General features: G+C 45.1%; 5 protein-coding genes across 5 annotated transcripts; 2 read left to right on the top strand and 3 right to left on the bottom strand. All coding sequences in view use genetic code 12, as the record gives it.

The window, feature by feature from the left end:
• Positions 1–548: 548 nt before the first annotated feature.
• DAL5 (allantoate permease family MFS transporter) lies at positions 549–2,114 on the bottom strand (the record flags this gene model as incomplete). Its single annotated transcript, XM_002619212.2, has 1 exon — positions 549–2,114. One exon carries the CDS (start codon positions 2,112–2,114, stop codon positions 549–551), a length of 1,566 nt encoding a protein of 521 aa, XP_002619258.1.
• Positions 2,115–4,079: 1,965 nt separating this feature from the next.
• Positions 4,080–6,485, top strand: MAK5 (putative ATP-dependent RNA helicase; the record flags this gene model as incomplete). Its single annotated transcript, XM_002619211.2, has 1 exon — positions 4,080–6,485. One exon carries the CDS (start codon positions 4,080–4,082, stop codon positions 6,483–6,485), a length of 2,406 nt encoding a protein of 801 aa, XP_002619257.2.
• Positions 6,486–7,168: 683 nt separating this feature from the next.
• ERF1 (translation termination factor eRF1) lies at positions 7,169–8,482 on the bottom strand (the record flags this gene model as incomplete). The annotated part of the gene is made up of 1 exon (XM_002619210.2): positions 7,169–8,482. One exon carries the CDS (start codon positions 8,480–8,482, stop codon positions 7,169–7,171), a length of 1,314 nt encoding a protein of 437 aa, XP_002619256.1.
• Positions 8,483–8,946: 464 nt separating this feature from the next.
• FOB63_000398 (uncharacterized protein) lies at positions 8,947–12,180 on the top strand (the record flags this gene model as incomplete). Its single annotated transcript, XM_002619207.2, has 1 exon — positions 8,947–12,180. One exon carries the CDS (start codon positions 8,947–8,949, stop codon positions 12,178–12,180), a length of 3,234 nt encoding a protein of 1,077 aa, XP_002619253.2.
• Positions 12,181–12,596: 416 nt separating this feature from the next.
• PSF3 (DNA replication protein) lies at positions 12,597–13,169 on the bottom strand (the record flags this gene model as incomplete). The annotated part of the gene is made up of 1 exon (XM_002619206.2): positions 12,597–13,169. One exon carries the CDS (start codon positions 13,167–13,169, stop codon positions 12,597–12,599), a length of 573 nt encoding a protein of 190 aa, XP_002619252.2.
• Between the last annotated feature and the right edge of the window lie 287 nt (positions 13,170–13,456).

Genomic DNA, 13,456 nt, shown 5'->3' with positions numbered 1-13,456 from the left:
GCTGATGGTGTTTCTTTTATATTTTCTGAATACGAGGCTATGTGCCCCTATACCCCTATAGGGGCCGCTCCTATGTAATCGTATATTATTTGCAAGCGAACCAGGAAAAACTGCAAAGGAACCCGGATAAATTTGTAAACCGGAATTCTCTTGCAAAGGCGACCCGGATGAATTTTCTACTTGGATTTAGCTACAGTGTCTGCTATATTGCAAGCAAATCGTGTCAATGTAGTAACCACTATATATAATACGTGCGCTCCAACAGTCGGAGAAAAGACAGATTACCACAGCAATACAAAGCTGTCAACAGATGATTCTGAGAATAAAATGCAGTTCCGTCCTTCCAAATGTCCCCTGGGAAAAACAGACATACCGTCATGCTGAGCATAATCGCAAATCAGCTGATCGGTGGAACAATTGCACTCGGGTATTTTCTGTTGTAGGATCCGAAGTAAACTGCACCGAAACCCATTGTCCAACATCGGCTCACAAGCTCATTGTTTAACCTTCTGTCGTTTATTATCTTCGAACATACTACTACAAAGAAATCAGATGGTGTATCTGAAAAGAGGGTTTTCTCTGTCGGTCAAATCGGCAAACTCGTGGTTCTCAATCATCTCAAACTCCAGTGCCGACTCCAAGGCATCTCTTCTCCTGTTTTCCCGGATGTAATAGATCCAGAGCAAAATCATCAACACCGTAGTCAATGAAGAACATCCCACCATCGCAGCCTTGGCACCATCATAGTTTGGAGCCTGGTTTGCTCTGAACGTCTGAGGGCCAATTAAGTTTCCCACACAGTATCCAATAAGGAAAATGGCATTGACAGTCACCTTTTTGGTGTGCCCCACGATGTTGGATGCAATGGACGACAAGATACAAATGAAAATCAAAGGACTGAGCGAGTACAAGGCATAGCCAGCGAACTGGGCGTCCTTGTTCTTTGCAAATGCCAACAAGCAGAGGAACATCACACTCATGGCCGAGATAAACGTGGCCCAAAGCATTCTGGACTTGTAAAACCGGTAGCAGTAAGCGAAAAGGGTGCATCCCACCACCTCTACAGTTCCAGGGATCATTCCCCACAAGAGTGTTTTCTTTGTGGTGAAATGCATGGATCCTGTCATTAAGATACTGCCAAAGTTAGTCAAACCACCGTTGGGGATGTTTGTGGCCAAGGAAATCACAAAAAACGCCCAGGTCTGGATGTCGGTCAAAGCCTCGATGAACTGCTTTTTCTTGAAGTGGTGGTTACCAAAGCCTTGCTGGTTGGAGCGGATTCTTTCCACCACCAATTTCTTCTCGTGCTCGGTCAAAAACCAAGCCTCTGTTGGGTTGTTAGGAATGTGGAAGAAGATGGCAAAGCCAAGCACAATGGTAATGCATCCCGTGGCAATAAAGACAATTTTCCACGCCTCAAGCGCATAGCTGTCCTTATGAGTGAACAAGTTGTAGCCAATGGCGCCCGAACCCAAGATCTGACCAAGCCCGTTGCACGAAAACCAGAGCGTAGTTCTGAGGAAAACCTCTTCCTTCTTGTACCATTGAGAGGTGATGATGACGAACGCAGGAGTGACCGAAGACTCCAAGCCGCCCAAAATGGTTCTCAAGGCAACAAACCCGGCGTATTGCGGCACAGAGTGCAAGCAAAGGATCACACCCCACAACACAATGAACATTGACACCGTTTTGGCCACCGGAAACCTTTGGAGACAGACGGAGGCCGGGAACTCAAAGGCCAAGTAGCCTAGGTAAAACGCAGAGCCTGTCCACGAGTACATTTCTCCCTTCATGTGCAAGTCTGTTCTCAAACCCATCACTGCTGCCCACGAGTTGGACAATTTGTCCATAAATTGCGTGGCATACAAGAGACAAATGAGTGGTAATAGGTACAAGTCGATTTTGCGAAGCAAGCGACGGTCTTCCTCGGGCGTAAGCGTGACTCTTTCGCCTTCGAGAACAACTTTCATGGCCTCGTCGACATCGCCAGTGATTTCCACCTTCTTTCCAGTATGTGGAGAGAGAATCGTGGTGATGACACGGTCTTGCAGCTCAATGTCGGAGGCTGTGATGGACACAACATGTGTCAACTTTTCGTTTTTGATGTCCAGCATCGGAGAGTCTTAGTTTGCAGAAAATGGTCCTGAAAAATTCCTGGCCATTATATAGTCATTGATGGGGCTATCGCTATCAGTATGCGACTTCATGCACATTATATGCCGCTGATAACTATCCGCATAGGGAAGGTGCAGAATGACAGACGATTGATTGAAAACGCCGCGTGTTGATGCGTGCACGTGACCACCCCAATCTTCCGGTCCTGCTTTCTATCGCTTTTGCTCAGCATAGACGGCGTGTTGTCTATCTCAATAACCAATTTAGCCGTCGCCAGTGCCACGGTAGCGGCTTCCACGTTTCCAACCCATGCTTATCAGCAAAAGTGGCTTTGCTGTGTGCAGTCGCGGATCTTTGATGGCAGATTTCCGCATTCCGTTATCGCATTCCGTAGGAGATGAAGGAAAGTCTTTCGCCGCCTCCTTTGCGTCTTTTGATTTTGTGTTATATTTCTTGGCTCTCGGCCCGCTCTTGCCCGATTTGATCTTTCTATGGAGCTGGACATCGATCTATAACAACTTTTGGCACGGCTTGTATACACGTATAAAGATCGCGCCGTTGATTTCCTTAGTGATGCGGTGCTTTTTCTTGGCTCTGAACGGGCCGAAATCGCCCAATTTCGTGTTCGTTTCGGGGTTTAGCCGCCGTTGGTTTGGATGTATTAGTTTGGATGGATTTTTCTTCTACCGCTTTGGTTAAGACAGGCCACAATCTTCCTGGTTGAAATTATGCGAGCAAGTGAGTCGATGATCTAAACCATGCCTTTGGTTGATGGTTGATACACGTTCAAGTAAGGTACACACTCTGGCCTCATCATATTTTATTGCTAGTGTGAATTGACTGATTTTTTGCTTCGGTTTTTTGCTCCTATTGGCAGATAAGCTTCGCGATACCGCATTGAGAATCTTAAATTGAACCCTGCAGCGACAAAAAGCCACACTACATAAACTAGAGCATTGATATGTACGACTACGTTGGTGTTCAGTTTCTTTTTTTCTGTGGTTCGTGTTTTACGAAAGTAAGGTGTTAGTGGTCTGTACATTTTCTCATAAAATACTGTAGAGCATGGTGGCAGTTGACCGACCTTTAAGGTAACGTCTAAGCGAAGAGATTGCTGTACCTGATGATTTTGAAGCACCCCTATCCTCGTTTAAAAATACAAACTGGGTTAACTAGATCTAACTTGAAAATTTTAAGAGTGGATATGACCTATCTCTTGTGTGAAAGTTTTTCTTTTTCAATTTTCGTGAGAATCCAGCATACCTAAGAGAAATGCAAAAGCCTTCAAAAAAAATTCAAAAACTATGTCAAACAAACCAAATTGAAGAGTAAATAATGCACACATTGCACGCTCCTATACGCTAAAAAAACTGTAAAATTTTAAACGTTTGAAGTGTTAATTGTACGTAACTGGTTCTATTGCGAGAATGCGACGTTGGCAGAACTACACAATCTCCAATTCTTTGTTTGCAGTGGGCTAAATGATGAAACATAAGAAAAAATGAGGAATCTACATTCAAGATGCTAGAAGACTTCACGGATTAGTCAACTTTGATAGTTTGTAAACTTGACCATCCAGCTTCAACTGTATTATAGAAGATCAAACAGAAAGAGTCATAAAACATACGAGATATTGACAAAACTACATTTCTTGGTTTTCTCCTAATTTGAAAGTTCTTAAACCGTTCGAAACGCTTACTGCCATCCACTTCTTATTTGCTCAAGTGATGATTCGGTTGCACCTAGATTTAAGGTGCAATGTGTGAAAGCTAGTGTCTCGTCACTAATTGCTGCCATAACTAGAAGCCATCTATGTCTTGGATTGCGTCCAAGCATGAACTCAAAGCAGAAAATCCAGAAATTGGAATTCTTGTAAATTTGTAGAAATTTGCAGACTGATTTTAGGTGCACTTTATGATCCCCACATAATTCGCGATTTTTTCCACCCATCTCATCTCATCACCATGGCACCTAAAAACGGCAAAAAGTCCAATGGCGGCAAAAAGCCTAATGGGAATAAGCCAAACGGCGGCAAAAAGCCTACTGGGAGCAAAAAAACGGGCGGCAAGTTTGTTCGCAGCAAGCCGCCAACGTTGAAGCAAAAAAATGCCCGCCAGAACAAAATCATCAAGGCAGACCAACTTCTGTGGAAACCAGTGGAAATTCCAGACAACCTCGGAGATTATTCGGGCTTCTTCGGCCTTGAAGAGCTTGAGGGTGTCGACGTGCGTATGGTGAACGGAAAAGCCGAGTTCATTGCTAAGGATAGCGATGTAGAAATGTCTGAGGAAGAAGAGGAGGAACAAGAAGAGGGTGAAGAAAAAGAAGAGCCAGCAGAAGAGCAAGCAGATGCTGAAGAAGAGCAAACGGAGGCTGAAGGAGATGAAGAATTTACTGGTTTCGATGACGAAGTGAAGCTGGACCAACAAGAGAAGAAATCCCAAAAGAAGGCCTCCAAGACAGAAAGCAAGAAGAACAAGAAAGACAAGAACGACGTCCCTGAAAAAGATGACGCCGCATTGGAAAAGGAAGATGAAGAAGAAAAGTTGGTGGCGTTCTCTGTGTTGGACATGCCCCTTCCAGACGACGATATCGATTTGCCTCAGTGGCAGAATGTTCCTCTCTCGGCGTATACTTTGAGTGGATTGCAAGCACTTGGTTTCAAACAACCTACGCCAATTCAAAAGTCCGCCATTCCTTTGGCGTTGGAAGGAAAGGATGTCATTGGTAAAGCCACAACTGGTTCCGGTAAGACTTTGGCATACGGTATTCCCATTTTGGAAAAGTATATTTCCAAGATTGCCGAGATAAAGACCTTAAGACAAAAGAAAACCATCCCTGCTCCAACAGGTATCATCTTTGCTCCAACCAGAGAATTGGCACACCAGGTTCTGGACCATTTGAATAAAATCGCCAAGTATGCGCCGCTCGCCCTGAACGGAATCGTTTCTGTAACGGGTGGTCTTTCCATTCAGAGACAGGAGAGACTCTTATCATATGGGCCAGGTATTATTGTCGCCACCCCTGGTCGTTTTTTGGAGCTCATTGAAAAGAGCGAAGAATTCACCAAAAGAATGGCGCTCACTGAAATCATCGTTCTTGATGAAGCAGACAGATTATTGCAGGACGGCCATTTCGAAGAGTTCGAGCGGATCTTGGACCTCTTGGGTAAAAACAGAGACAAAGCATATGGGTGGAGATGGCAAACATTGGTGTTTTCCGCCACCTTTTCTCGAGACTTGTTTTTCAAGTTGGATAAGTCCGGAAAAGGCACCAAGGCATCCTCCGGCGCTTTGGTTGCCAACGATGAGATTCTCCAGCTTTTACAGAAGAAACTTAAGTTCAAAGACTCGAAGCCCGCCCTTTGTGATGCAAATCCAAAGGAAATCGTTTCGGGCCAAATCACAGAGGCATTGGTGGAGTGTGGACCGGCAGAAAGAGACTTGTATCTATATTACTTTGTGCTCATGTACCCAGGATCTACGTTGGTCTTTGCCAATTCGGTTGAGTCTGTGAGAAGATTGGTCCCACTTTTGGAAAACTTGAACATCCCAGCGTTCTCCATCCATTCGTCTATGATCCAAAAGCAGCGTATGCGGGCGTTGGAGCGGTTTAAAGAAGCCACGCAGAAAAACAAATCGGCTGTTCTTGTTGCCACAGACGTGGCAGCGAGAGGTCTTGATATCCCAAGCATCGACCATGTAGCCCATTATCACTTGCCTCGTTCTGCTGATACCTACATTCACAGATCCGGAAGAACTGCTCGTGCGGGCAAAGAGGGTGTATCGGTGATGTTCTGTTCGCCACAAGAAGCCTCGGGCCCATTCAAGAAGCTCAGAAAACTTGTTGCCTCGAGTGCCGAAGGAGGAAAATTCAACGCCAAGGCCGATGTCAAATTGCTTCCAATAGAGTATGACATTGTGCAACAGATCAGAGAAAGAGTTCGCATGGCAGGAAAATTGGCAGGTTCTACCATGTCCAATACTGCTACAAGAAAAGAGAATTCTTGGCTCAAGCAAGCTGCCGAAGATTTGGGTTTTGACAACTTGTCCGACCTTGATGAGTTTGAGGACGATGTGATCAAAAAGCAGAAGAAGAGACTCGAAAGAAGTAAGTTGACCAAAGAAGAGCAAAAGGCGCTTCGTGCTCAATTGAAAGAAAGCTTGGCCATTCCTCTTCGTAAGAATCACAGAAGATCTTACATCACCAGTGGACTTGAAAATTTGGCTCACCAGATTGTTTCTGGAGCAACTTCGGAAACCGTATTGGGCCGCAAATCTATCAAGGCTTTGGACGAGCTCAAACAAACTAAGGGCAAGGCTAGAGTTGAAAAGAAGAAACAAAAACAAAAACAGAAGGCTAGGTCGTAGGTCTTCAAGGAATTCTCCATAATTTGAAAGTTTTCGAGAAGAAGCTTTATTGTTACATAGACTGATTAGAATTCATATACGCTTAGGATGTATACGTGGCTATTCTCTTGAAGCAGAAATTACGTCATAGCTGATATATGATGATCTGAAGAAATGGAGGCATTTGTAGGAACGAAAACAGATTATTCGGAAACAAAATAGATTGCTCGAAGTGCTATTATGGAATCTTGCTTTTCTCAATACATAATCTCTACCAACTAATACACTAGTGATGCCTAAATGGATCTCCCGTACTTAAATTTAGAGGACACTCTCAAAGGATTGTTTGGAGGCGAAAATGTTATTCGAATGCATGGTTAACGATGAAATATTCTATCTTGACACCTGTTTTTCATTATCTAATCAAATAAGGGGCGCATCAAACCAATAAATTAAAGTACACGTTACCGTTTTAGTCGATCTCTAAACTTGCATCGCTACATTCTTAAGGGTTGCTCCATTATGCTTCTCTTGTGAATTCGGTGTTAGCGTGCTTTTCAAAAGCTGGCTTTGCTGCCACTTTCCCACTCTTCAAAGTATTCTGTAAAAGTTTAGGTCTCACATAGCTACAACATTTACACCGGCATACATCAGTCTTGTATTCAAGATCACAACAGACCGCCTAAAGTACATGTTCCCCCAATCTAGATGAAATCGTCGTCAGTGTCGTCGTAGTATTCGTCGTCGTCCGACTCATCAGCCAATTGCTCGAAGTTGACCTTGTATCTCAAAAGAGCACCAACACCACCGAAACCTTGCACAAACTGCGCACCTTCAGACGATCTGTCTGTGACGAACTCAAGCGTGGCACCAAAGTTCTTGTAGTTTTCAGCCAACCACTCCAAGAACATTTCTTCCTTGACGATTTCCATTTCTGTTCCGGTGGCCTTGTCCAACATGTAGGATTTGTCAGGCAATTCTGGATTGACGTTGACCACAACTTCCTTGTCCTCGCTGTCTTTCAAAGTGTAGCGAATGATGTTCAAGTTTTCGTACACAATGACAATCTCACACGCTCCAAGATCCAAAGCCTTCAATGTGTCTTCCACACCGTAACAGTATTTGCCCGAGTCTTGGGAAATCTCGTCAAAGTACTGGTTCAACAACTTCTTTTCTTGGACAAACTTGACGTTGGCCAAGGTCTCGGCCGAAAGCTCGATGGCCTGGTTGAAACCGTTCTCTCCTCCGTAGGAAATATCCACAGTTTTCAACACTCTCTGTTGCAAACGAAGGTCAAACAAGTCAGACTTGGACAATTCGTTCTTGAAGTCGGCGGAACCGGCCAAAATCAAACCCTTGACGGTGACCTTGTCGTTTTCAATGAAGTTCTGCACTGCCACCTCGGCAACTTTTCTCACGTAATTGTGTCTCTTTTCTTCTCTCAAACGCGAGAAACGAAGCGCCGACTGACCACCTCTGCCGTGCTTCTTGGGCAAGTCGACAGTGAACTTGTGCAAAACCTCTCTGTTGTTTCCCGACACCGCACCGAAAAGGGCTCCGTTACCATCCATAATGATGAAACCAAATCTGTCGTCGTCTTGCAACAACTCGGAAAGCGCCTCGACGTGGAACTTGTTGTCACACAAGTACAACGATGTGTTGATGGGCTTGAAGGGCTCGAAATCGATATTCAACTTTTTCTCTTTTCCTTCATCGGTGATGACATCACCACAGTAAATCACCAATCCGTTCTTGGGCACATGGGTGTACAACTTCAATTTCTGCTGGGTCGATGTGATGGCAGACAAGACAGACAATCTGTTGACACGGGACTTGATGTTGGAGGCGGTACCGTATTCTTCAGTCAACATCTTTTGTGTCAAGGAAATCTGGCCCTTGGGGGGAATGATCAACGAAATCATCGAGGTTCCGTTTCCCTTGGCCATTTCGAGCGACTTGATCAACTTCTTGATCTTCCAGATCTCGATGCTCTTTTCTGCGGCTCCAGAGTCTGACATGGTGCTTGTGACGTAAAACTATAGAGTTTTTTGATGGTTTCTAGGCGTGAAAATTTTGTACTCGGTGCGTACTGCATAAAGGCCGTTGTTTGCTGGCAGTACTATTATTCATGTCTTCGGGTGGGCAGAGTTGGGGACGAGGAGACGCCACAATAACTGGCCACGGCGCCAAGGAAAAGCACAGAATGCTCTTGTCCCGACTGCTTCACCATTCGGTTTCAATATATCCTGCATACAAGACAAGACTCGTTAAGTGCCACGTTTATTCTGCTCTCTCCCATACATCCACTAGGTCGAACCAAGAGGAGCTAGCCTTAAAGCTAGTAGAGCCAGAGCCCCAAGAAAACCTATAGAGTAGAGGAAAAGAAAACAGATCAGCCACGCCCACAGATGAGGGCCGTCGGAGGTACGGGTGTCTCACCCAAGTTCAACATCGTCTTCCACTTTTCTCTCCACCATCTGCCATGGACGAGCCCGTCGACGTGTCGTACTATTTAGGCGGCGCCTCTGCCGAATCGCTTTCCCTGCTCGACGTTGCAATTGGAAACGGCGAAATCGTCTCCATCGACGAGTTGCCTGAGGACGCACACGAGCTCATTGGTTTTTTGCAAGCAGAAAAATGTGAAGTCAAGTACTGGGTCATGGTGGCTCAGGCGTATGCCCAGGAGGGCAAGGCGGGCGACGCACAGAAGATTGTGCAAGCGGCCTTGGACCAGGCCCACTTTCTGGACTCCGACAGAGATCTTGTGCGGAGTGTCTTGGGATGGGTGTATTTGGCCCTTGCAAGCGAAGGCACGGACAAAAGCGACAACTTGGCTCGGGCTGCGGCCGAATTTGCCAATTTGGACGACAGCTCGCCGCAGGTGTTGCTGGCGCGGGCCGTGATGCACTTGCACGAAGACCACGCCGACCAGGCTCTTCAGGCGTTTGATAAGCTCTTGAAAGCGGACCCGGCCAACTGTTTTGCGTTGATGGGCAAGGCGCAAATCACCTTGAGCAAGACGCAGAACTACACCAGCGCGCTCAAGCTCTACCAGCAGGTTTTGGTGTTGGATCCGTTGATGAAGCCAGACCCAAGACTAGGCATTGGGCTTTGCTTCTGGTTCTTGAAAGACAGACCCATGGCGCTCAGCGCATGGGAAAGGGCGTTGCAGCTCGACCCGAAGAGCTTCAAGGCCAAGTTGTTGTTGAACTTGGCGTCCTTCGACAACGTCTTCACCAATTCTTTATCCGACGAGCAGTTTCTCGAAGGCTACAAGCGTTCCTTGACGGAATTGACGCATCTCCAGCTTGAAAAGACGAACGACAGCGTGATTTTGTTAGCCCTCGCTTCCTTCTATTTCTCCAAAGGAAAACACGACTTGGTGGAGAAAATCGTGGGCAAGGTCGTTTCGGCGTTTTCTGCCGACGACAAACCTTCTCGCAAATTGTCTTCCTTCGCCACAAAAGTGCTTTCTCAAGCCTCCTTTTGGCTCGGCCGTGTGGCGTATGCCAAAGAGGATTTCACACAGTCGCAAAAGTATTTCCACGAGGCCATCAGATTGAACGAAAACAATCTTCTCGCCAAGCTCGGTTTGGGCCAGTCTCAGCTCAGTAGGGGCTCCATTGAAGAGTCTTTGATCACGTTTGAGTCTATTTTGAAAACAAACCCAAAGTGTTTGGAAGTCAATTACTGCCTTGGTGTCCTTTATGCCCAGCAATCCTCTAAGACAAAACAGGAACAGGCCATTCATATGCTAGAGAGATATATCAGATTGTCCAACAACCGTGGTTTGGCAGTGGAAAACAAAAACGAGGCTGAGGCCCTTTTGAACAAAGAGCCTGTGGCCTTGAATGCTTACTTGACTTTGAGCAAATTATATGAGCCAAAAGATCTCAGCCAGTCATTGGTCTACCTACACAAGGCCATCGAATCGAGAAAACAAACTGGACGTGATGTTCCGTTGGAAGTTTACAATAACATTGGTGTGTTCAACTTTTCGAAAAACAGCGTCGATGTTGCCATTGAGAACTTTGAGCTTGCGTTGAAAAAATTGGATGATTTGAAGGATGCAGAATTGCAAAAGGACTTGAAGGTGACAATCTCGTACAATTTGGCTCGCTCGCACGAGGTTTCAGACCAAAACAAGGCCATTGAAATGTACAACTCTTTGTTGCAAGAGTGCCCACACTATTTTTCTGCCAAGCTCCGACTTCTATTCTTGGATGCTGTTTCAACAAACGAGACTCTGAAGGAAGAAATTGAGAAAGAAATCAAAGAGTTATTGGCGCAAAACGCCTCAGACTTGGAAATCAGATCGTTCTACGGCTGGTTCATCAAGACTTTTGGCAAAAAGATTGGTTTGAAACCTGATGCCGATACCGTGCATCAGAAAGAAACATTGGTGGACTTTGATTCGCATGATTGCTATGCGTTGATCTCTTTGGCCAACATTTATTGTGTTATGGCCAATGACTTAAAAAGTTCTAAAGACGAAGAGAAGAGAAAAAAATACTTTGTCAGAGCCATCGAATTATACACTAAAGTGTTATCCATTGACCCCAAGAATGTTTTCGCTGCACAAGGTTTGGCCATAGTGTACATCGAAAACAAGGAGTACCACAAAGGATTGGACATTTTAAGAAAAATCAGAGACTCGTTGAACGACATCTCGGTATACTTGAATTTGGGACACGTTCTTGTGGAATTGAAACAGTACTCTAAGGCCATTGAGAGTTATGAAGTTGCTTTTGTCAGATACACCGACAGCCAGGATGTTAAGATCATGGGATTTTTGGGTCGTTCGTGGTACTTGAGGGGAATTGCGGAGAAGAACTTGTCGTACTTGAAAAAAGCATTGGAATATTCTGAAGAAGCTTTGAACAAGCACAGTGGTCGCAACGGATCATTGGTCTTCAACGTCGCTTTCATCCAGTTCCAGATTGCCGAATTTGTCAGCAAGTTGCCTGTTGAACAGAGAACTGTGGAAGACATTAACGAAGCAATTATCAACTTGAACGAGGCCATTCAACTGTTGAACAAGTTGGCTTCAGACGACGAAAAGCACCCACCATTCCCTAAAGAGGATTTGAAGGCCAGAGCCAACTTGGGAACAAACACATTGCTCAACAGATTGAATGTGTGCTTGGAAGAGACGAAGGAGAATATCGCACAATTAAACAACAAGCTTGAAGAGGCTAAGAGATTGAGAGAAGAGGAAGAAGCGAGAAAGGCGCAAGAGCTCGAATCTGTTCTTGCCGAGAAGAGAACTAAAGAGGAGGAGTTGGCTAAAGAAAGAGCACGTTTGCAAGAACAGGCCCAGCAATGGGCTGAAGAAGCGAGGGCAAACAACATAGTTGCCGACGACTCTGATGACGATAAAGCGTTTTCTGAAGAAGGAGGTAAGAAGAAGGGAAAGAAACAAGCCAATGGGAAGAAGAAGGGCGGCAAGAGAAAGAAGAAGGATTTTATCAACGACAGTGACGAAGAAGAAGAAGCTCAACTTACTGGAGGAGAGGACAATGCTGAGGAGCCACCTTTGGGTTCGGATGCAGAGGAGGAAAAGCCAAAGGCCACCAAGAGAAAGAGAAGAGCCATTGAAGATGATGATGAAGAGAAGGAAGAAGAGGAAGCCAACGGAAATAAGAAAAAGAAGGCTTTTAAGTCGGAAGAAATGGTGGAGGATAGTTCGGATGGTGACGATGATGGTCTCTTCTAGATGTAATATAGTGAAAAATTAGTAGACTTAAAATAGGAAAAAGTACCAAGACGTGTAACTACTGAATTAGGTGTAACTACTGAATTAGTGTCGTTCTGTTCATGATATAAAAGCCATTTCACACCAAACCAATATAGAGAGGCAAAATCAACCGAATGAGTTAAAAGAAAGTACTTAGATGCATCGCAGGAGAACTTCAATCGAAAGCTGAAAATATGTTTAGTTGAACGAAATGCAGCACAGTTCGTGAACATTTACCGAGGTTCGTAAGACATTGAAGCATTAAGCCCGTTTTGTTTCTGTCAATCTAGGTTTAGTCCATTGAAAGAACATTGAGGTGAGTTACCAACTATCACAACTTGATAGACCACGGTAGATTCGGCTTGACTTCAAAATAGAAGCAAAAGCATGAGTACCTACGTATTTCCCCATGTCCGCATCTGTTTCTTGCTCTCATATGTCGCCCGGTAAAGTGCTCTTTCAAACTCATCGAGTGAGTACAAGAAGTTTGAATTGACAAGATTCGACGTGTTCGACGCGTAGTTGTCTATTTCCACTGCTCTTTCCTTGAGCATAGCCATGACCACCTCGACCAATTCCGTGTCGTTGAAAAGGGCCAGCCATTTTTCAGCAAGACGGTAAAAGTTGCTGGCGATAGTGTGTAGATCGACTGAAGTGGGGTCGGCTCGGATAGCATTGAGAACACGTGGACCCACAAATTCTGGCTGTAGAAGTTCGACAAAACTGTCTTCTGTTCCTGCCAGAACCAAAGATGTCGCAAGAACTTCAGCAAGCCACATGGGAAGTTCCACTTTGGTATCTTTCTCGATAGCTTTCCCCGGGTTTCCTTCAAGATAGCCGAGGCCGGGGACAGTAAGTGTGAAGCGGCACGGAACTTTCTCCGAGTCAGCTAGAATATCGTCAATGTCGTAGTAACCCATGCTGGAGGAGGATGGAGGGATGTCGCATAAAACATCAACAAGTCGCATCAATCATCACTATGTCGCGCGGACGTGTCGCGCATCCACAAGCATGTCGCGCCATAGCCACCTGAATAGTAAAGAAGATGGAACTTTCAATTTTGTAAAAGAAAGTGACGTCGCTTAAATGTAACAAGGGAACCACGGACCATAATCGATTCGAACACCAAATATTTTTTGTGACCCGGCCAATATGACAATGGAAGAGACATATTCGCACCCTAGTCGTAGGATTTAATCGACTATCAAAAGAAGAACTTGCAGTCGATAATATCCACTTCAAATGTCGGCAAAAC

The sequence above is a fragment of the Clavispora lusitaniae genome, assembly GCF_014636115.1.
Source record: "Clavispora lusitaniae strain FDAARGOS_655 chromosome Unknown tig00000003_pilon, whole genome shotgun sequence".
NCBI lineage: Eukaryota > Fungi > Ascomycota > Pichiomycetes > Serinales > Metschnikowiaceae > Clavispora > Clavispora lusitaniae.
Note: the sequence above shows the minus strand (reverse complement) of the source record. Positions and strands in the feature narration are given on the sequence as shown.